The sequence below is a fragment of the Mercenaria mercenaria genome, unplaced genomic scaffold, assembly GCF_021730395.1.
Source record: "Mercenaria mercenaria strain notata unplaced genomic scaffold, MADL_Memer_1 contig_3426, whole genome shotgun sequence".
NCBI lineage: Eukaryota > Metazoa > Mollusca > Bivalvia > Venerida > Veneridae > Mercenaria > Mercenaria mercenaria.
This window is the reverse complement of record NW_026461562.1, coordinates 1-21,484: the sequence shown is the minus strand read 5'-3', so window position 1 is coordinate 21,484 and position 21,484 is coordinate 1. Positions and strand designations below refer to the sequence as shown.

Genomic DNA, 21,484 nt, shown 5'->3' with positions numbered 1-21,484 from the left:
TAGTGTACTGATCTCTCAATGTGTCACAGCTTCTACCATGCATGCTTGTATTGTAAATCTTCAATATGTATTAACTATTATTCATGAGTCTCTAAATTTAATTTTTTGTCCTAACATAAGTGACCTTTTCCTGTTGCAGAAATGTACAGGGATGACAGAAGAGGGAGAGGATACAGAGGTCAAGGTCACTGGGGTCGAGGAGGTCAAAGGAGATATAATGATAATGATAGAGGTCATCCAGAAATGGAAGAAGACAGATATGAAGCACATGATCCGGGACAGGGTTACCGGGGAAATAGAGGAAGGGGAAGAGGAGGTAGACGTGGGGGATCAGGCCGAGGACATAGAGGTTATGCTGAAGACAGGAGAGATGAGAGACCAGGTGGATCTGGACGAGGTGGTAAGGAAAGGCCTCCGCCAGGGCTGAAGGGGAGGGAGATTGGCATGTGGTATGCTAGAAGAAGCAGAGCAAATGCTGAACAGAGGGAGAAAGATCAGGTTCGCCAAATACAGTACCAACTGGGTCATCTTTTTGCTTGTACATGTATTTCATATTGACTGTCATATTATACTCATAAGTTGAAAATGTGGACATGAATTAAATATAACAGGATTTTAACTTGTTCATGAAGTCAGTGTATTTTAAGAGAAAAAGGTTTGAACATACATGTATATTACTATTCTTTACAGAATATATAGAAATAAATTACAGAAATAGATTGGAATATATTCTGATGTCAAGAATGTAATATTTTACAAATTTCTAGGAAAACTAACTCTATCACTGAGTTAGAAATTGTAGATTTAAAGCTGTTTTGATAAGTTAATTTTGTTTGTTGAATTTCAGCGCCCAGAAGTGAAGATGGTTCAACATCAGGAGCAAAATATTCGTCAGTTGCTACATGACATAAAGTCTAGTAGAGATTGTCCACCTCAGCCTAGCAGATCTGGTGCTGAACTACCTCCAGAGAGGTAAATGTGTATCGGTAATTTTTTATATCTGTTTGACACATTATGTTGAGATAAAAAAAAAACAGAAACGTAGATCTTGACGTGTCTTAAAGATGCACTGTGCTCATTTATCATTAGATTTTGATTTGAGCCGTGCCATGAGAAAACCAACATAGTGGCTTTGCGACCAGCATGGATCCAGACCAGCCTGCGCATCCGCGCAGTCTGGTCAGGCTCCATGCTGTTCGCTTTTAAAGCCTATTGGAATTAGAGAAACTGTTAGCGAACAGCATGGATCCTGACCAGACTGCACGGATGCGCAGGCTGGTCTGGATCCATGCTGGTCGCACACCCACTATGTTGGTTTTCTCATGGCACGGCTCATTTAGATCAAGAAAATCCTCATCAGATATCTTTAACTTGGGTAAATACATAAATTGACTGTGTGTGTGTTGAGCTGCAGTCCACGTTCAATCATTTGTTCCAGCTCGACTATTGGAAGAGTAGTCTGAGCTATTCTACTTACTCAGGTGTCTGCGTCACACCTTGGTTAAAGTTTTGTATGCAAGTACATATAGCTGTCATTTAAAGGCATATATATTATTATATTATACCAGATTTATATAGCGCCCTTTTCATGATAAACACGTTCAAAGGCGCTTTACATATAGCAGACGCAGCCACACAGGGCACTAAATTCATCCTGTACTAGTACAGACACAGAGCGATCTGATCAGAGGGACTGAGTGAGATAAAGCCCCCAGAACAGACAGAGAGATCAGAAAGAGATACAGGCCTGTCCGGCTAACTTAGCCTAGCTCTTTGCCAATAGACAGTCTGGTTCTTTAACATGCCCGGTGTAAAGCACCGATACACGCGAAGCCGTCTTTCCTGGGAAGAACCAGTACAGACCTCTTAGTCAGGTGGGAGACACACAGGAGCATCTCAGAAATTTCCAGTTCCTGGACTGGGATTCAAACCCCAGACCTCTGGATTGGCAGTCAAGCTTGTTACCACTAGACCACTGGCCCACCTATGGCTTTGAAACTTATTTTTTCTTTTTCTAGGTCAACTACCATAACTCTGACATGTACATATACTTTGGGCAAATTATGCCCCCTTTTGGACTTAGAAAATCCTGGTTAAAGTTTTGTTGGCAAGTTACTATCTCCAAAACTAATGCAAATATTGAATTGAAACTTCACATGTGATTTCAAGGTTATGAAATTAGGTGATAGCATTAGGTCATTTTACTTAGACATGCATTTTAGTCAGACTATGCCCCCTTTTGGACTCAAAAACTAATGCAGATACTAGATTGAAATTCTATAGATATTTTAACATCTAGGGTTATATTCCTGCTTTTGGGACATCAACTCGACTTGTAGAGCCTTGGCTGTCTTACAGACAGCTCTTGTTTAGAAGTGCACTGTGTTTACTTACACCTCTATTACTGTGTAGCAACTTAAACTTGTGTGGGTGGGGTGGGGGACTCCATGGCCAAGTGGTTAAGGTCACTGACTTCAAATCACTTGCCCCTCAACAATTTGGGTTCCTGGGTTCAAGCCTTATTCGGCATATTGAATTCTTTATGTGAGGAAGCTATGGAAGGGTGGTTGTTTTACCTAGGTGTCTGCCCATGATGAAATAATGCACAGAGGGGCACCTGGGGTCTTCTTCCACAATCAAAGCAGAAAAGTCGCCATATGATCTGTAATTTTGTCAGTACGATGTTGAACCTAACAAAAAAGAAACAACCCCCCCCCCCAACAAACATGATACTAATTTTAATTTAATATGCACACAAACTTGTTTGTTTTATGTTTTAGTGCATAGATTCTGAAAAGAAATTGTTCATATTTTCAGATATATGCAGAGTAATATCTGATAATGATAAAACTTTGATTATTTTCCTGAACTTATGCAGATTCCCTTTTGTTATACGCCCAAAGGGACGTATTATGTTATACCCCCGGTGTCCGTCTGTCTGTCCATCAATCCCTTAGCAATTTTGTGTCTGCTCTGTACTGAATGGCTCACTTCAAGGTCAAGGTCACACTTAGGGGTCAATAGTCATATGAGTGTGTTTTGTGTCCGCTCTGTAACTCTTGAACTGCTTGAAGGATTGTAAAGAAACTAGGCACAAATGTTCACCACATTGAGACGACGTGCATAGCGCATGTTCTTGATGTCTCCCTTCAAGGTCAAGGTCACACTTGGGGGGGTCAGAGGTCATCGCTCTTTAACTCTTGAACCCCCTTAAGGATTTTGAAGAAACTTGACACAAATATCCACCACATGGTGCAGAGTGCATGTTCTGAATGGCTAGCTACAAGGTCAAGGTCATGCTTGGGGGTCAAAGGTCATACCTTGCCCATATATTGCTCCGCATTGCGGGTGCTTTTGTTATAAATTATGTTGATCAGCATTTTTTTGTTTAAATTGTACTTTATTTACAGTGAAGAAATGGATTGGTTTGATGAAGACAAAAAGTTCAAAAAGGAATTTTGTAAGTTCAGCTTGTTGTTATGAGATAAGCCTTTGAAATAAAATTTGACAGTATATTTTCCTTTTTATGCTGTCAGTGAGGAATAATCTTGATCCAGAATTATGACACTTTATAAACAATAGAAAATTTTAATTTCTTGGTTAGAATTTTTGTTTCTGTCCACTTTTATGGAATGTTATTAGAACAATATCTATGGAACTTTACAGACTTGTTTGTCATCACTAGGTGATGAGTACGATGGCCAAGAAGCTGAAGAAAGAACTTCAAATCGAAATGTCAAAAGAGAACCTGAAAGTACAGAGCTACCTGTCAAAATAGAAACTGGAACAGCTGACCTAAATATTAAAACAGAAGCTGGAACTGCTGATCTAAATATTGAAACAGAAGCTGGTACATCTAATCCAAATATTAAAACAGAAGGTAGAGCAGCTGATTCCGTACTGGAGCCAGTTATTGAAATACTGGATGATGAGGATGATGAATTACCAGCAATAACGGAGATGATGAAGTTCAATGAGGAGGAGGATTATATGATAAAAGATGATGAAGAAGGTAGGGGCTGATAGATGATGATGAAGGTTGGGGTTTGATAGATGATGATGAAGGTAGTGATTGATAGATGTTGATAATGATGAAGGTAGGGTTTGAAAGATGATGAAGGTAGGGTTTGATAGATGGTGATGGTTGGGTTGACATGATGATGAAGGAAGGTTTTTGAAAGATGATGATGAAGGTAGGGGCTGATAGATGATGATGGTTGGGTTGACAGGTGATGATGAAGGAAAGTTTTGAAAGAAGATGATGAAGGAAGGCGCTGATAGATGATGATGGTTGGGTTGACAGGTGATGATGAAGGAAAGTTTTGAAAGAAGATGATGAAGGTAGGGGCTGATAGATGATGATGGTTGGGTTGACAGGTGATGATGAAGGAAAGTTTTGAAAGAAGATGATGAAGGAAGGGGCTGATAGATGATGATGGTTGGGTTGACAGGTGATGATGAAGGAAAGTTTTGAAAGAAGATGATGAAGGTAGGAGTTGAAAGATGATAATGAGGATAGGAGTTGATAGCTGTTGATGAAAGCAGGAGTTGATAGATGATGAAGGTAGGTGGTGATAGAAGATAATGAATGTAGGAGTTGACAAAAGATGAAGTTAGAGGTTGACAGATGATGATGAAGGTCAGGGTTCACAGATGATGTGGTAGGGGTAGATAGATGATTATGCAGAAGGAATTGACGAAGGTAGGCAGGCCTTTTTTCATCAGTTTGGGAAAGCCGCCATCACCAGTGGAATTGGAAAAATGTTCTTAGAAATTAATATGACATTGGGAAAAATTCAAAGTTACTATAATGTATATAAAGATGTTTTTTTGTGTGTAATATTTACAAATGGGGATGGCATTTTACTAATTGTTTGACAGTATATTATAACTGTTGTTTATATAACCAAAGTCAATGTACAAGATAGCAAAACAACAAAAACCTCCTGAAGATATAATGGTTATGTGAATTTGTGAAAACTGTAATATCATGATAATAAATTTTATATTTATAAGAAGTTAAATTTGTTGGATTTAACGTCACACGGTCATAGGTCATATGGCGACTTGCCAGCTTTAATAGAGGAGGAAGACCCCGGGTGCGCCTCTGTGAATTATTTAATCATGGGTGGTCACCTGGGTAAAACCTCCGACCTTCTGTACGCCATCTGGATAGCTTCCTCACATGAAGAATTCAATGCCCCGAGTGAGGCTCGAACCCACATCGATTAGGGGCAAGTGATTTGAAGTCAGAGACCTTAACCACTGGGCCACCGGGGCCCCTACAGTTATAAGAATTCTTCATTCATCAATAACAGATTAACAAGGTTAAGACATAACATGATAACTTTTACAATAATCACCAATTCATCAAATACAGATCAACAAGATTTGCATATAATTTGATTATTTTTCAGTTATAATAATCCCTGATTCACCAGATAGAGATCAGCAGGATCTGGACAGGCAGTTATCAGAGAACTTCAATCAGAAACAGGAAAATCTCGCTTATCAGCGCATGCAGAAGTTCAGACAAAAACTGCCATCATATAATGATAGACGAGTAGGGCTTTTTTTTAAGCTTGACTGTTTGAAAAAAAATTAAATAGTAGAGGTATTGTAACGGTATTCACCCTTTCGCCTGTGTTAGCATCAGAATCCATGTTGCACATTTTGCATGTAAGCAGGTTTCTCTAAAACTGCTTAGCCCAATGTTTTCAATAGTCGCACAAATATTTGGTATCATGAGGTTACCTCACAGGACAAGCTACATAACTCTTGCTTTTATTTTGTTAAAATATGCCCCTTTTTAACTTCAATAGTTTTAGTTAAAATTTCACATGTAAGGAGGTTTTCCAAAGCTACTAGACCAAATGCTTTCAAATTTCTGAATGACTTTGGCATCACGTAATGACCTTATGTAGCAAGACACATCTGTAGCCTTACTTTGGTAAAAAAATTGGTCCCTTGTCAAGTAGATTTTTTTTGACAATTTTGTATGTAAGCATGTTTCTCGGGAATAACCAGACCAAGTATTTTCAAAGTCTCCACACATCTTCAGTATTATAAGTTGACCTTATGTAGCAGGTTTCATAAATCTGGCTTACATTTGAGCAAAGTTATGCTCCCTTTTCAACTCCAACAATTTTGCTATAGTTTCTATATGTAAGGTAGTATTAGGTTGAAGGGTTACAAATAGTTGAGCGTACCGTTAGTAGACAGCTCTTTTCATTTGAACTGGAACCCCTAAGTAGCGAAAAACCCTTGCAGTTGAACTTTTTCTTTTGTCTTGAAGCTGTTTTGTTTAAACTAATTTCACTTAGCTTGATTATGGACCATTTGAGCCGTGCCATGAGAAAACCAAAATAGTGGCTATGCGACCAGCATGGGTCCAGACCAGCCTGCGCATCCGCGCAGTCTGGTCAGGATCCATGCTGTTCGCTAACAGTTTCTCTAAATGCAATAGACTTTGAAAGCGAACAGCATGCATCCTGACCAGACGGCGTTGGTCGCAAACCCACTATGTTGGTTTTCTGATGGCGTGGCTCATTTGTTATGTTCTTAGTTCTGACACAACAAACTGTTGCTTTCTGTAATACTTTATGAACATATCTGGATAAATATGAAATCTTAACCTCTCTGATATTTCTGCATTTTCAGAAAATTGTAAATATGATACATGCAAATCAAGTTGTGGTACTGAGTGGAGAAACAGGCTGTGGAAAAACTACCCAAGTAAATGAGTTATTGTTAGTAGACTGATAAAAGATAGTAATTGGTCATGCTTTCTGCATTTAGCTTAAAAAGATAAGCTTCATCTGATTTTAGAGTGTATTTATTGGAATTGCTTAAGAAAATAGAAAACTGGTTTTAGAAAATACAGTTAAAGGGAGAAAACTCAAATTTAAAATTTGTTTTGAGTAAGTAATGTAGAGAAAATGTTTATTAGTTTACTTTATTAGCTCCTCTTACTATTTTAAAGCAGATTGATGTGTGTTTTAGGTACCACAGTATATCCTGGATGATTTTATAGAGCAGGATAGGGGGTCACAGTGTAGAATTATCTGTACACAGCCTAGACGTATAAGTGCAATATCGGTAAGTGAAGGGCTTGAAATTTCAATTTTCCTTCCCATTTCATATCCTTAATCTAGATATTGCTTCTCTTTCCGGTGCTTGTTATTGGCCGGGTCTTGTCCACACTATGAAGTGTTTTATAAAAGTTTATAATATATGACATTATGTCTTTCATAGGTAGCTGAAAGAGTAGCTGCAGAAAGGGCAGAAGCATGTGGGAATGGGAACTCTGTTGGATATATGATTCGTCTTGACAAGTAAGTAAAAGCTGGTAGTATAAATTTCAGTCCACCCTGCCTTGTTGATCTACAGATGTTGCACTGTTCTTCATAATATTGTCATAATAGTTTCAGAGGAATTGCAGTTACTTAGAACACTTGGATGTTCATTTCTTGTCTACCTGGCTTGTAAAGAGAAGGACATACGGGTTGTAGATCACCTTTTTTTTCTCTATGAAAAAGACAAGCTACATGTGCACAGCTGTATAGTTTACAATCTTTTTGAAAATTTGTAAGTAGGCAAAAAAAATTATCGTGTCTGTCTGTGTAGGACAGGTGCTTTCCAGCCCTCGGGACAGCACTGTAAGAAACATTGCTTGTGCTTGATATGGAAGCACCTTGGATGTTAATAGCATGAGAACCACCTCTGTAGCCTAGTGGTAAATTGCCTGTTTTGAATACAGGGCAAAGTGTTCACTTCATAGCAATGCCATATCAAAACATGAAAAATATTACTGGTACTAGTAGCTTCCTCAATGGTGCTAAGCATTAAGAGGATAGTTTAAGGTACCACATATTAGCTCCTCTTTCTATTATAAAGCATGTTGATCTGTGTTTTAACTTCAACTTTTAAGTACCTCAGTATAATTTTATAGAGCAGGGAAGGGGATCACAGTGTAGAATTATCTGATTGCAGCCAAGATGTATAAGTGCCATATCCTGCTCACTGCTACACGTAGACACTGTCATTTATATGACTGAAAAAAATTGTTGAAAAAGCCCTAAACCTGAATGCACTTAAACACACACATTGACCAGCATGACAGAACTTTTTTTTTACTTTTAAAAAGTAGCATTAAACCTCCAATAAACTGTATCATTTTCTCCTGTTTCAGTAAGCTCCCCAGAAATGATGGGTCTATACTTTATTGTACAACTGGTATTTTGTTGAAAGTGCTCGAGAGTGATCCGTAAGTATATTTACCATTTTGATGTAATTTTTTGCAAAGATTTATTATTTAGGGGCTTCCTGGCAGTGTGATTCCAGTTAATGACTCCAAATCACTTGCCCCTCAGTCACCTAGGATTACATGTACATGGTATCAACAAATTTTATGGAAAGAGTTTGAAACCTTCATGAATATTACCCAATCTGCTGTATGCAAGTTCTAGAGTATTCTAAGATTGGACCAGAAGTACTGACTAAAATTATAGTTAAATACTGTTGTTCATCATTTCTCATTGCATATATGTATACTTACAACCAGATTTTGTATTACAGCACTATGGGTGTGAAACCTGCCTTGGGGTGTAAATTCTTTCAATGTAAAGAAGCCATTCAGCTGGTTTACAAAATGTTGGGTGGTTCTACCCATGTTCCTACTCGTATGGCAGTAATGCAATGGGAGGCATATGGGGTTTTCCTCCACCATCAGAAGCTGGAAAGTAGCCATAAAACGTACAATTGTGTCAGTGTGATATTAAACCTAACAAAACATCCTATTAATTCAGGTTATTACATAAAGCCACACATATCATACTAGATGAGATACACGAGCGTGATCTGTTGTCCGATTTTCTCATCATCATTCTGAGGGATATCCTACAGAGACGTCCAGATCTCAAGCTGATACTCATGAGTGCTACACTCAATGCTGAGGCATTCTCAAAATACTTCTGTGAGTTTAACATGTTTGTTTTTCTGTAATAAAAAGTTTATTATAATTTGTCCATAACCAGAAGCAAAATAAGTACTAGAGTGAAACCTAGTGTGATCATATTACAGTAAAACACTGATTGCTGGTAGTTGCTACCAGATTAGCAAAATGCTGCAGTTATCCAGGGTTTTTGAGAAATTGGAACATAGAAATAAAAATTGATTGTAATGTTGATATTTTCCATCAGAGTTACAGAGCCTTAATATTTATTTCAAAGTTCTGGCATCTGCAAATTTTTTTAATGGTCAAGGTTGCTTTTTTTTTGTTCGACAAATATGCATGAGTGCATTAGTATAAAGAAAAGTGCTTGTATTTCAGATGATTGCCCAATGATCAATGTGCCAGGATTTACCTACCCTGTGAAGGAGTATCTTCTGGAAGATGTCATTGAACTCCTCAGGTTTGTTTATAAAGTAGAATATCGACTGCTCAAAGTCACCAGGGGATGAGCAAAACTTTAGAGTTATCTGGGGCTTTGAGCGATTCAAACATAGAAAATATAAGGAAAATGGCTGGGGATCAGATTTGCTTGAGTCAGCTCAGGTGCTTGCGGGATCAAAGCTTTCGCAAGTGGTGTTTCACTGTATAAGGTATATACAGTCCAAGACTGGGACAGGCAGAGATTGGTCTTTGTTTGCAGGTAGCTTTTATTTACAGGTTAAAAGGAACTGTAAATGTTTTGATGAAATACATTTAAAAATATTTTGCTGAAACAACTAAATTTAGATTGTTTTTACCTATCCCAGCACTTTAAAAGTTGTAATTGCTCAGTTAGCACTCAGTAATGAAAATATTTCTTTAATTTTAAAACAAAGGGAAGAACTGTTTTAATACAGTTTGGCCGTCAAATCGAAATAAAATTAATAAACCTACTTTTAATATCAGTTTGTGAACTGAATCGTTTCTGCTACCACACTGGTTTTTAGCTCACCTGAGCAATGCTCAGGTGAGTTTTTCTGATCGCTCGATGTCCGGCGTCCGTCGTCTGTCGTCCGTCTGTCGTCTGTCTGTCGTCTGTCTGTCAACATTTAGCTTGTGTATGCGATAGAGGCTGTATTTTTCAATTAATCTTTATGAATATTGGTCAGAATGATAACCTTGATGAAATCTAGGCCGAGTTCGAAAATGGGTCATCTCGGGTCAAAAACTAGGTCACTAGGTCAAATCAAAGAAAAACCTTGTGTATGCGATAGAGGCTGAATTTTTCAATTCATCTTCATGAATATTGGTCAGAATGATAACCTTGATGAAATCTAGACCATGTTCGAAAATGGGTCATCTCGGGTGAAAAACTAGGTCACTAGGTCAAATCAAAGAAAAACCTTGTGTATGCGATAGAGGCTGTATTTTTCAATTGATCTTCATGGATAATGGTCAGAATGATTGCCTTGATGAAATCTAGGCCGAGTCCGAAAATGGGTCATCTCGGGTCAAAAACTAGGTCACGATGTCAAATCAAAGAAAAACCTTGTGTATGCGCTAGAGGCTGTATTTTTCAATTGATCTTCATGAATATTGGTCAGAATGATAACCTTGATGAAATCTAGGCCGAGTTCGAAAATGGGTCATCTCGGGTGAAAAACTAGGTCACTAGGTCAAATCAAAGAAAAACCTTGTGTATGCGCTAGAGGCTGTATTTTTCAATTGATTTTCATGAATGTTGGTCAGAATGATTACCTTGATGAAATCTAGGCCGAGTTCGAAAATGGGTCATCTCGGGTCAAAAACTAGGTCACTAGGCCAAATCAAAGAAAAACCTTGTGTATGCGATAGAGGTGGTATTTTTCAATTGATCTTCATGAATTTTGGTCAGAATGATTACCTTGATAAAATCTAGGCCGAGTTCGAAAATGGGTCATCTGGGGTCAAAAACTAGGTCACTAGGTCAGATCAAGGAAAAACCTTGTGTATGCGATAGAGGCTGTATTTTTCAATTGATCTTCATGAATTTTAGTCAGAATGATTACCTTGATGAAATTTAGACCAAGTTCGAAAATGGGTCATCTCGGGTGAAAAACTAGGTCACTAGGTCAAATCAAAGAAAAACCTTGTGTATGCAATAGAGGCTGTATTTTTCAACTGATCTTCATGAAATTTAGCCAGAATGATTACCTTGATAAAATATAGGACGAGTTTGAAAATGGGTCATCTGGGGTCAAAAACTAGGTCACTAGGTCAAATCGAAGAAAAACATTGTGTATGCAATAGAGGATGTATTTTTCAATTGATCTTCATGAAATTTTGTCAGAGTGATTGCCTTGATGAAATCTAGGTCGAGTTTGAATATGGGTTATCTGAGGTCAAAAACTAGGTCACTAGGTCAAATTAAAGAAAAATCTTGTGTATGCGATAGAGTTGTTTTTTTCAATTGATTTTTATGAAATTTGGTCAGGATGATTGCCTTGATGAAATCTAGGTCGAATTTGAATATGGGTCATCTGAGGTCAAAAACTAGGTCACTTGGTCAAATCAAAGAAAAAACTTGTGTATGTGATAGAGGCTGTATTTTTCAATTGATCTTCATGAAGTTTGGTCAGAATGATTGCCTTGATGAAATCTAGGTCGAGTTTGAACATGGGTCATCTAGGGTCAAAAACTAGGTCATATCTAAGAAAATGCTTGTTTTATCGCAAGAGACCAATTTTTTGGTCCAATCTTAATGAAAATTGGTCAGAATATTTGTTTCCATGAAATCACTAGGTCAAACATGTTTTACACTGTTATGGTGTGTTTCTTAGGTGAGCGACCTAGGGCCATCTTGGCCCTCTTGTTAATATTCCAATCCATGTTTTGAGGATCTACCCATAATTCCATCTTTTCTTGGAAAGTACAAAAAATGGCCCCACTTGAGGGAAAATGGAATGAAGTTTTTCACGGAAATGACCAAAATGTCTATATATATTCAGGTTATTGCCTAATTTCATTTTAAGTTATGCTTTTAAGGTATGAAGTTCCAGACAAAATGTTGAAGAGAAGATCCAGAAAGCGCAGAGAGTTCAATAAGGCCATGGAGGAGGAAGAAATGAGAGAGGCATGGCTACGTAACCTGGAAGGCGGAATCAACACAAACATGAGGTATGTTTTAGTGTGATGCTGAAGGAAAGTACAAGCAGTAGTGACTAATACAGAGGGATAACAAAGTTCGGGAGGTGTGGCTATGAAGTCTGGAAGGTGGAGTTAATACTTAGACTGTTAAAAAGAAGACCAAAAATTTAAAGTGATGAAGTTAAATACAAGGGAAGAAAAACTACATGAAGGTGTGTCTGTATGATTTAATAGACTGGCTGAATACAAGTGTGATGCTGAGGTTAATGATGAAAGGGTTCAAACTGAGGAGTAAAACACAGGAGAAGGGGAAATGAGGGTAACATGAAAGGCAAAGTCGATATATATAGGAGAGAAGTATAATTGTGCCAGAATGTAAGAGCAAAGGCACAAGATAGGAAATGGGGGGAAATGACGGAGGTTTGGCTGTGAAATATTGAAGGTGGCATCAATGCTGACAAGGGGGTAAATAATGTTTTCACCAGATTAGGCAGGGCATTTAGTTGTGAATGCAACAGATGACATTTAAGGTATGTAGAAGATACAGGGAAAGGTTTTTTACCATGATATGGTTACAGTCTAAACAGTCAGAAGACTACTTTAACCAAAAATATTAGGGAGTCTAGAAATATTTGGCTAGAGCAGTTCTTTTACTTACATGGAGTTACTTAATTATATTCTCACCTTACTTTAGTAATAATATAATTTGAGGGCTGAGTGAGAAACTATTGTATCTTGTCCTTTATATACAGTTACAAAAGTTTCGCGCTCAGCCCTAATATTGTTTCTCCATTTTAGACATTTATAGAAAAGGAAGATCGAAGTTTCAAACCTGAATATCTGTCTTGGTTATATTTGTCCTTGGAAGAAATTAGAAAAAACTTTAAAAGCTTTGTATAAATATCATCGATAATTCAGAATGACAGGTTATTTTTTATACCATATATATGTAGGAGTGAGCTTGCCAGTCGGTCTGTCGGTCCATTGGTTTACATGGTTTCCGGACAGTAACTCATGAAAGGCTAGCCAGATTTAAGTAATTTTTGGTACACGGGTGTACCATCATAAAATACAGGTCAAGTTCGACTTTGAGGTCACTAAGTCAAGGGTCAAGGTCACAATGACCAGGAAGAGTTAAACAGTTTCCAGATGATAACTTGAGAATGCTTGGGCCTAGGATCATAAAAGTTGATAGGGAGGTTGGTCATGACACTGACTCTGATCTTGGTTTGCACTGGTCGCAAAGGCAGAATCAATTGCCACCAGCAGGCGAAAGGTAACAGCAACAAAAAAGGACATACCATAGCTTTTTGTAGGATTAAAAACATACTTGCGTGACTAATTTGTACAACATGATTGGCTGAAGAGGACATTTCTCATTCTAATAGGTATCACTTAGCTTAACAGGGAAAGCACAGATCTGTGGATCTTGAGTTTGATCTCTGGGCAAGGCTTGTGTGAGTCCAATTGTTGGGTTATGTTCATCTGATGATTTGATAGAAGACATTGTCTCTGAAGTCATAATGGAGAAGTTGGCAGTTACTTGCAGAGAAAAGATTAGAACTGCTACAGAATCAAGGAACACTGGTTAGGTTAACTCCCTGTCGTTGCATAACTAAAATACTGTTGAATAACAGCACTAAACCCAAAATGAAAAAAGATAAATGAGATAGAGCAATGTGCAGGGCAAAAACTTCTTAATGGGGCTTACAGCCAAAATATACCAGGAGATAGCTCTCCCTAAAGTAAATCAAACAGTATGTAATTTATCCGTATGCACCCCTTTTAACAGTTAATGGTACTGTCCAAATTGAAAGATGGATAAGTTCATTATAGAAATTTAGCAGGGTAAGGGTTAAAAGTAAGGCAATAATTATCTGACAGTGAAAAAAGTCTTGTATTTTCAGATGCTCAAGAGGTACTCTGGAGGCATTGAGATGTATGGACATGACGAAAATAGATCTGGAATTAATTAAACAGCTTATAAAATACATTGTCACTTCTAAAGATGTAAGTTTATAGTTGTACTATATCACTTTAGGAAGTTTTGATAATATTTGAAGTGGGAATTGGAAAAAATGTGAAGAGCCTGGTTTGATATTTGTCTGAATAGATGTTCTGCTTTTTATTTTATAAAGCAAGACAGTTTAATGGAATTTTTGTGTCACACAATGTCTTGTGTTAACTGTACTACTGTACGTATGATTAGAACTTTTTCAACATTTACATAATACAGTCTTAGATCTGTGCTATCATATCTCAAAAATTAACTGTGATTTTCAAGTGTTCTTAGGTCATATAAATTCTCATGATTATTTTCATTTTAAACTCAGAAATATTGCAGATCTCAAGGTTTTAAGCTTTTCCAGACATAGGTTACAAATGATTTTTTCTAAAAGATTTGTGTGTAACTAAATTATAGCTTGGCCATTGTAACAGAAATATTTCAGACAATTCCTTTACAAGAAAAGTTGAAAACAAATCACTGTAATGTGTAAATACTGATAAATTTAGAATACCATATCTACATTTAAGAATTTGTTCATCTATAGGGGCTAACATGGGACTTATATTCTAGGATGGGGCAATTCTTGTGTTCCTACCAGGGTGGACAGATATCAGTGAACTGCATAAGATGTTGACAAGGGATACATTTTTCAGCCCCTGTAAGTATTCTATTCTAGTAAAAGACTAAGATCCAAGATTATAAATCTAAGTTTGAGACCGCAGCCTCGTGATTGGTCAGTTTTAAGATGTGCTCAGAAATAACCAATCAGATGTTGGTGTTTGGGACTGGTCTTCAAGCTTGGTTTAATAACCTAGATGTTTATAAAAAATAAAAAATAAATTTGTGTAATTTGAAGTTATTTTTATTTTATAAATGTTTTAAGAACACATTATTTTTTTATAAAAGGAGGAATAGCTGTGCTATATAGTACCAGTACATTATACAGTTTGTTAGCTGGGTTTATGTCTGGTTTCAATAGTGTTTCTGTTACATGTGGCATGTTTGTTTTCAATGATTCTGCACCACAAGCGCAGCAATTACTTTCTTCCTCGAATTGAACAAGGGCCTCTGCAGCCAAGTAGTTCAAGTTTTTGAATTGGAAATCACTTGCTCCTCATAGCCTTTAGTGCTGGAAACTGCTTAGGATGAAGAATTCTTTTCTTGTGAAGAAGCTATTCAGCTAGTTTGCAGAAGGGTGATGGCTCTAACAATTTGCCAGTTTTTGCATGAAATAATGTTGTGATGAGCACCAAGGGTCTACCTCTAAAATTAAAGCTGGCTGGAAATAACGTCCTGACGGGCACCTTGGATCTACCTCAACCTTTAAAGCTGGAAAGTTTCTATATGACAGAAACTGTTTTGGTATGAATACAACAGATCTAAGAAACATGGATTCAACTTATGACCTCTTTATTGTTAGTCTTATCTTCTCCCTATGGAGCTGGTTGGGCATGCTTTGTCACGGCTAAATGATCCTGTCTTTCAGCTGCTTTTCGATTGATACCATTGCATTCAATGATGCCGACCATGAACCAGCGTGAAGTGTTTGACAGACCTCCAGAGGGAGTAAGAAAAATTGTCATAGCAACAAATATAGCTGAAACAAGGTATGTTCTTTATGGAATAACATATATAATACTTAAAACTAGTAATACTGAAATTTTTGTGTTAGTTTATATACTGAAAACATAGAATTTTAGTCTTTTTCTTTAGAGAACGAATCATTTAAGGAACCATTTTATTATCAATATAACAAGTATCTCCTTGCCCCTGTGGGAAGACTGTGCCTATGAAAGCAGGAATCACTGCTCCAGCACTGTTTAGACTGTAAAGCAGAGTAGTGAAAGCACCAAGTAATTCCGTTGATCTTGAGAATACTGATTATAGTGCATTATCATGTAAAACATTAAATCATTAACATTCTCTGGATCTCAAGCATACTTTTAACAGCGCTCTATCCTCTAAAACCTTAATTAACAAACATTTTCAGGAGGTATCATCTTTATGGGTAACCAGTGTTTACTATAAATAAACTTATATATACATGCACATACATATTGTTAGTCAATACAGTAATAAGAAATGACAGTTTTTATATAATTAATATATATACATATGTATTTTATATGTATAATATGAGACTAGTGTTGAACTTGACCTTGTGAAGAATTTTGATCCCTGGTATGACTGCATTTCAGCATAACAATAGATGATGTAGTGTATGTGATAGATTGTGGAAGGATCAAGGTGAAGGGTTTTACACCAGAGAATAACCTAGCCACGCTTGATGCTGAAATGGTTTCACGTGCCAATGCCCGACAGAGACGCGGTAGAGCAGGAAGGTTTGTTTGCTAGATTTGTCACTGTTTTGAGATGTTAATTAAACTAGTTTTGAGAGAAGTATTATTAATTTTGTTATCTGAATTCTAAATCAGGAGTGACCCTTGATTATTGTCACTTTAAAATTGTCTGACACATACATAAAGAAGTTTGGAAAATTTGTCTATATATATGGTTCTGTTTGAACATATTCAAAAATCTGTTTAAGCATCAAGTCTAATAACTTTTTTATTTCTAAAATTTACTGTGATTAAAACTGCTGTAGTTTGAACTTAAAACTCTATATAGCCTCTGTGCTGATGTCATAAAAAAAAATAAATATTTTTGGTCTGGAATATTCGTTGTATATCTAGAGTGCTACCAGGTCAATGCTACAGTCACAGGAATATCTGATAATAAATTATTTCCCCTGTGTTTCCTGTATATTTAAAAAGTGCAGTTCGAGCCCTGGGTGAGGCGTATGTTCTCCGTGACAATTTGATAAAAGACATTGTGTCTGACATTATTCGTCCTCCAACTCTGATTACTGTGGGTAAGTTGGCAGTTACTTGCGAAGAACAGGTTTGTACAGGTACAGAATCCAGGAGCACTGGTTTAACCGTTAGGTTAACTGCCCGCTGTTACATAACTAAAATACTGTTGAAAATGGCATTAAACCCAAAACGAACAAATTCATATACCAGTCTACAGGAATCTCTGATTTTAGATTATCTCCCTTCTTTTTCTTGGGTTCTGCTTGATGAATTTTCTACCAGTCTGAAGGAATGTCAGATACAGGTACATGTATTAAATTATCTCCCTTATATTTCCTATATATTTACAGAGTGCAACCAGGTGAATGCTACCATCTGTATACCAGTCTACAGGAATCTCTCATGTTAGATTATCTACCTCCAGAAATATTGAGAACCAGACTGGAAGAGTTGTGTCTACAAATCAAAGTTAGTGTCTTACATTTTTATAGATTGAGTCAAGGTTATATCCTGGCAAATTTCACTTGAGCCATGCCATGGGAAAACCAACATAGTGGCTTTGCGACCAGCATGGATCCAGACCAGCCTGCGCATCCGCGCAGTCTGGTCAGGATCCATGCTGTTCGCTAACAGTATCTCTAATACCAATAGGCTTTGAAAGCGAACAGCATGGATCCTGACGTGACTGCGCGGATGCGCAGGCTGGTCTGGATCCATGCTGGTCGCAAACCCACTATGTTGGTTTTCCCATGGCACGGCTCAATTATTTTCTTTCATTTGGTTCATTGTTTGATGAGTTTCAGGAGGGAATTCTTTCCTCAGAAAACTGGCCATAGATATACATGCTCTGTCGGTAAATTTTCCAGTTACAAACTTGCTTTAATCAAATGAAGCTTAAAATGTGTTATCAGTATCATATACTGTAAAATCATTTAATTTCGTGGGCATGAAATTCCGTGGCTTTGGTCAAAACGGCAATTTCGTGGGAATATGAATTCGTGGATTTCAACTTTTGAACATAAAATTAATAGGAATTTTACTTGTTCGTTGGGATTAAATTTCATGGATTGACTCAACCATGAAATCCACGAAAATTAGTCCCCCACGAATATTAATGATTTCACAGTAAATTGGTTGCAAAACTATAGATTCAGTCAGTGTTCCCATGTTCTCTATCAGCAATGACTTTGTGTAAATAGCTTACCACTTCCCCACATGAATCAGAGATGAAGGACGACAGACTTCGTACAACTTTTATCAAATTTTGTTAAACAGTTATCATGTACATTGTAGTCTGAGGATTTTAACTCTTGGCCAGTTGAATGATAGTCTTTTGCCAACTTAATGTGCTGTTAAATGTAGGCCATCTGATAATTTACAATTCTGAAATAAAAGGACCATTTTTCATGTCTACTAAAATACTGTTGAACCGTGGTAGTTAAACCCAACAAAACTTAATGAAATATAAGCAGTCGCGGTTTCCCTTTGTTTATTCTAAAAACTCTAGAATTCATATGTATTTTGTAGTATCTGAAATTGGGAGAGATTATGCCATTTGTAAAGAAAGCCATGCAACCTCCATCCCTGGCAGCATTAATGTCGGCCATTGTCAATCTTCAAAACCTTGTAAGTATAAATGTTGAGGTAAAAATACTTTCTCTGATATATGAACCAAGAAAAGTATAGAAGTGAAATGTCCCTTGAATATTATGAAGATGGGCCATACAATGAAATGAATATGTATCAGTGTTTTCCTAATCACATACCAAGTTTCAAAGTTAAATCATCAGAATCTATTGTAAACTTGGGGAAAATGATTTTTTTAAGATAAATGAATTTTATTTTATAAGATGTAAAAATATTTTGTCAGTATATTTCATTCTGTTTATTAAGCATAAACCTACAGTCAAATCTGCCTTAACAGCCACCTGTATTAATTAATAGTCACTTGCCTTAGGCATCCAGTCATCTTAACTTCCCAAATTGTCTTTTTTTGTTTTAATTGCAGCTTGTCTTAAGCAACAACCTGCCTTAAGCAGACAGATTGTATCTCTCTCTCTTTTGAAGGGTTGCTGTATCCATGTTTGATTTTATTGAAATAATGTTTAAGCAGTAGGAGTCTGTATGGCTGTGTGGTTTAATGCACTGGCTTTGAATCACTTTCTCTTTACTGGTGTGAGTTCGAACCTCGTATTGGCTGTTATGTCAGGAGGCTATCCAGCTGCGCTTGCAGGAGATCTGCGGTTCTTTCCATGTACCCACCTGTGCCCAAAATATGTGCAGAGGGGTACCTAGGGTTGTCGTGCAGTGTGTAATGCTGAAAAGTTTTAATGTTACAAAAATGTACTTAATTTGTGGCTGTGTGACTTACCTTAAGAAAAGCAGGGCCACTTTATCACATCATTATTTACGTACTTCTTACAGAATGCCTTAGACAGTAGAGAAAATCTTCTGCCCCTTGGTAAACATTTGGCTCGAATGCCTTTAGATCCACACACTGGCAAGATGATCCTGTTTGGGGCGATGTTTGGTTGTTTGGATCCTATACTCACCATTGCAGCTAGTCTCAACTTCAAAGATCCTTTCTTTATTCCACTGGTAAGTACTTCAGTAATGTAGAAACATGCTCAGTTGAAAGGGATTTGAACATATGAACATAAAATTTAATACTTTTAGAGACTATTTTATGTATATTTTGAGACTGTTTTATGGAACTAATCTTTGTGATCAAAGCAACTTTTAAAATATTAATCATGTTTTTTCCCAAAAGAATCGGTACAAAGTGCAAATTCTTAACTTTGTTAGTGTGATTGTTGTCTTTCAAATTGAAAAATAAAATCAGTTAGAAAATTTCCTTATCAACAGTGTGCAGAATGTGAATGTAACTTACTTTGAACCATGTGTAAGATGAAAAACATATTAAGTTGATGAAATATTTATATAATTAAATGTAATGGTCTTAAATCGCTCTTTTAAATCAGTACAGCTGAACCTGCCGCAGCAGCCACCGGTATATATTAAGCAGACTCATGCCTTTAGCAGCCAATCAGCTTACTTTCCAAATTACCGGGGGGGTAATTTTTGTTCTAATTTCAACCTGACTTGAGCAGCCACCTACCCTTAGGAGCCTCATTGTATATTTTCCTATGCTGGTTGCTAAATATAGGTTTGACTGTGTATATAGAACAATGAATAATACAGCTCTGAAAAAAGTATAATATGATGTGGTTGACAGGGTAAAGAAGCATTGGCAGACAAGTCAAGAATAGAACTAGCTCAGGGATCGTGTAGTGATCATCTGTTATTGGTGAAGGCATTCCAGCGCTGGGAGAGAGCCAAACAACGTGGTACCAATAGACAACTGTGCTATGACTACTTCATGTCAGAATCAACACTTTGGGTATGGTTGGTTTTGTTTTTTGTTGTACCAAAGCACATCTTGTTTTGTTATGCGACGGGTCATTAGTCAGAGTCGCTAAGGTTCATGACATAGAATCACATGCTTATGACCATTTTGTTCTTGAGTCTTGCCAGGGATTGAATAAGTTGAACCTGTCTAAGCAGGCACATGCGTTAAGCAACCACTTGTCATAAGCAGCCAGTCAGCTAACTTCCCAAATTGACTTTTAGTCCTTATTTCAACCTGTCTAAAGCATCTACCTGCCTTAAACAGCGAGATCATGTTTATCTCTTGGCCGTCTGCTTAATACAGGTCTGACTGTATGATTTATAAAGACTTGTTGGAGGTGACTGAAAATAATGCTCTAAGGGCTACCTCCTTCAAAGCTTGACAATCACCATAGATGTCAATAAATATAACAGATATACAGACCAGACTGGTAATTTCATAGCGAGAAATATGAGGTAAATTTGTGACTGGTAGAGAACTGTGAAATAGGTAAAATTTGCTTAAAAGCATTGAAAACACATGAATTAGAAAGAAAAAAATGTTTTGCAGTTTACTTGTTAATACAAGGTTTAACATTTTCACTTGTAGCTACTTCACTTTTGAAAATACTGCATCTGGTGTTCAAGCAGAAGTGGTTTCTGGCCTTAAAACTGAATAATAAATCTAATAATGAAACCGATCATTTTTCCACAGATGTTAAAAAAAGAGAGAAATCAGCTGCTGAATTCTGCATGAACTTGGTTTTATAAAGTCAAAAATCCAGGGCCGGGAGACAGCCAATAGAAATTCTGGAAAAAGTTACAAAATAAAAAAGTAGCATATGTAAACATGAGTTTAGAAACTAAAACAGTGTTTTTTTGGGGAAGTTGTTTTTCGTTTTTCAAACTTTAGGTAGCAAATGTTATATTAGTAACTACAAGACTGCACTCCACTAAAAGGGGGGCTGGGTCCAAGCCTGGTTTAGGGGAATTTCATGTCATTTGAAGAAAAGGGAATTTTAAAAATATTGTTTTGTTATGTTAATTAAAAAAAAGTAATTTTAAAAAGGCATTTTGCTTTATAAATGTCTTAAAATGAAAAATGCACACATATCTTGAGAATTGAGCGTAAAAGTTAAAAAAAAAATAAATAAAGGGGGTTTGTTTTTTAAAAAATCAGGGGTAAAAAATTTTTTTTTTGGGAGGGGGGAATGGATC

The 21,484-nt window shown here is 36.8% G+C and overlaps 1 protein-coding gene across 1 annotated transcript; it reads left to right on the top strand.

Annotated features, from left to right (window-relative positions):
• Positions 1-143: 143 nt before the first annotated feature.
• On the top strand, positions 144-20,279 carry LOC128553046 (ATP-dependent DNA/RNA helicase DHX36-like; the record flags this gene model as incomplete). Its single annotated transcript, XM_053534156.1, has 20 exons — positions 144-498; positions 848-972; positions 3,411-3,460; positions 3,686-4,012; positions 5,418-5,563; positions 6,661-6,735; positions 7,003-7,098; positions 7,255-7,334; positions 8,192-8,266; positions 8,808-8,974; positions 9,332-9,413; positions 11,957-12,088; positions 13,966-14,068; positions 14,637-14,724; positions 15,553-15,673; positions 16,265-16,408; positions 17,230-17,347; positions 18,407-18,505; positions 19,304-19,477; positions 20,115-20,279. Coding segments are annotated over exons 1-20 (2,622 nt in total), but the record flags the coding sequence as incomplete, so codon positions are not given.
• Positions 20,280-21,484: the final 1,205 nt, after the last annotated feature.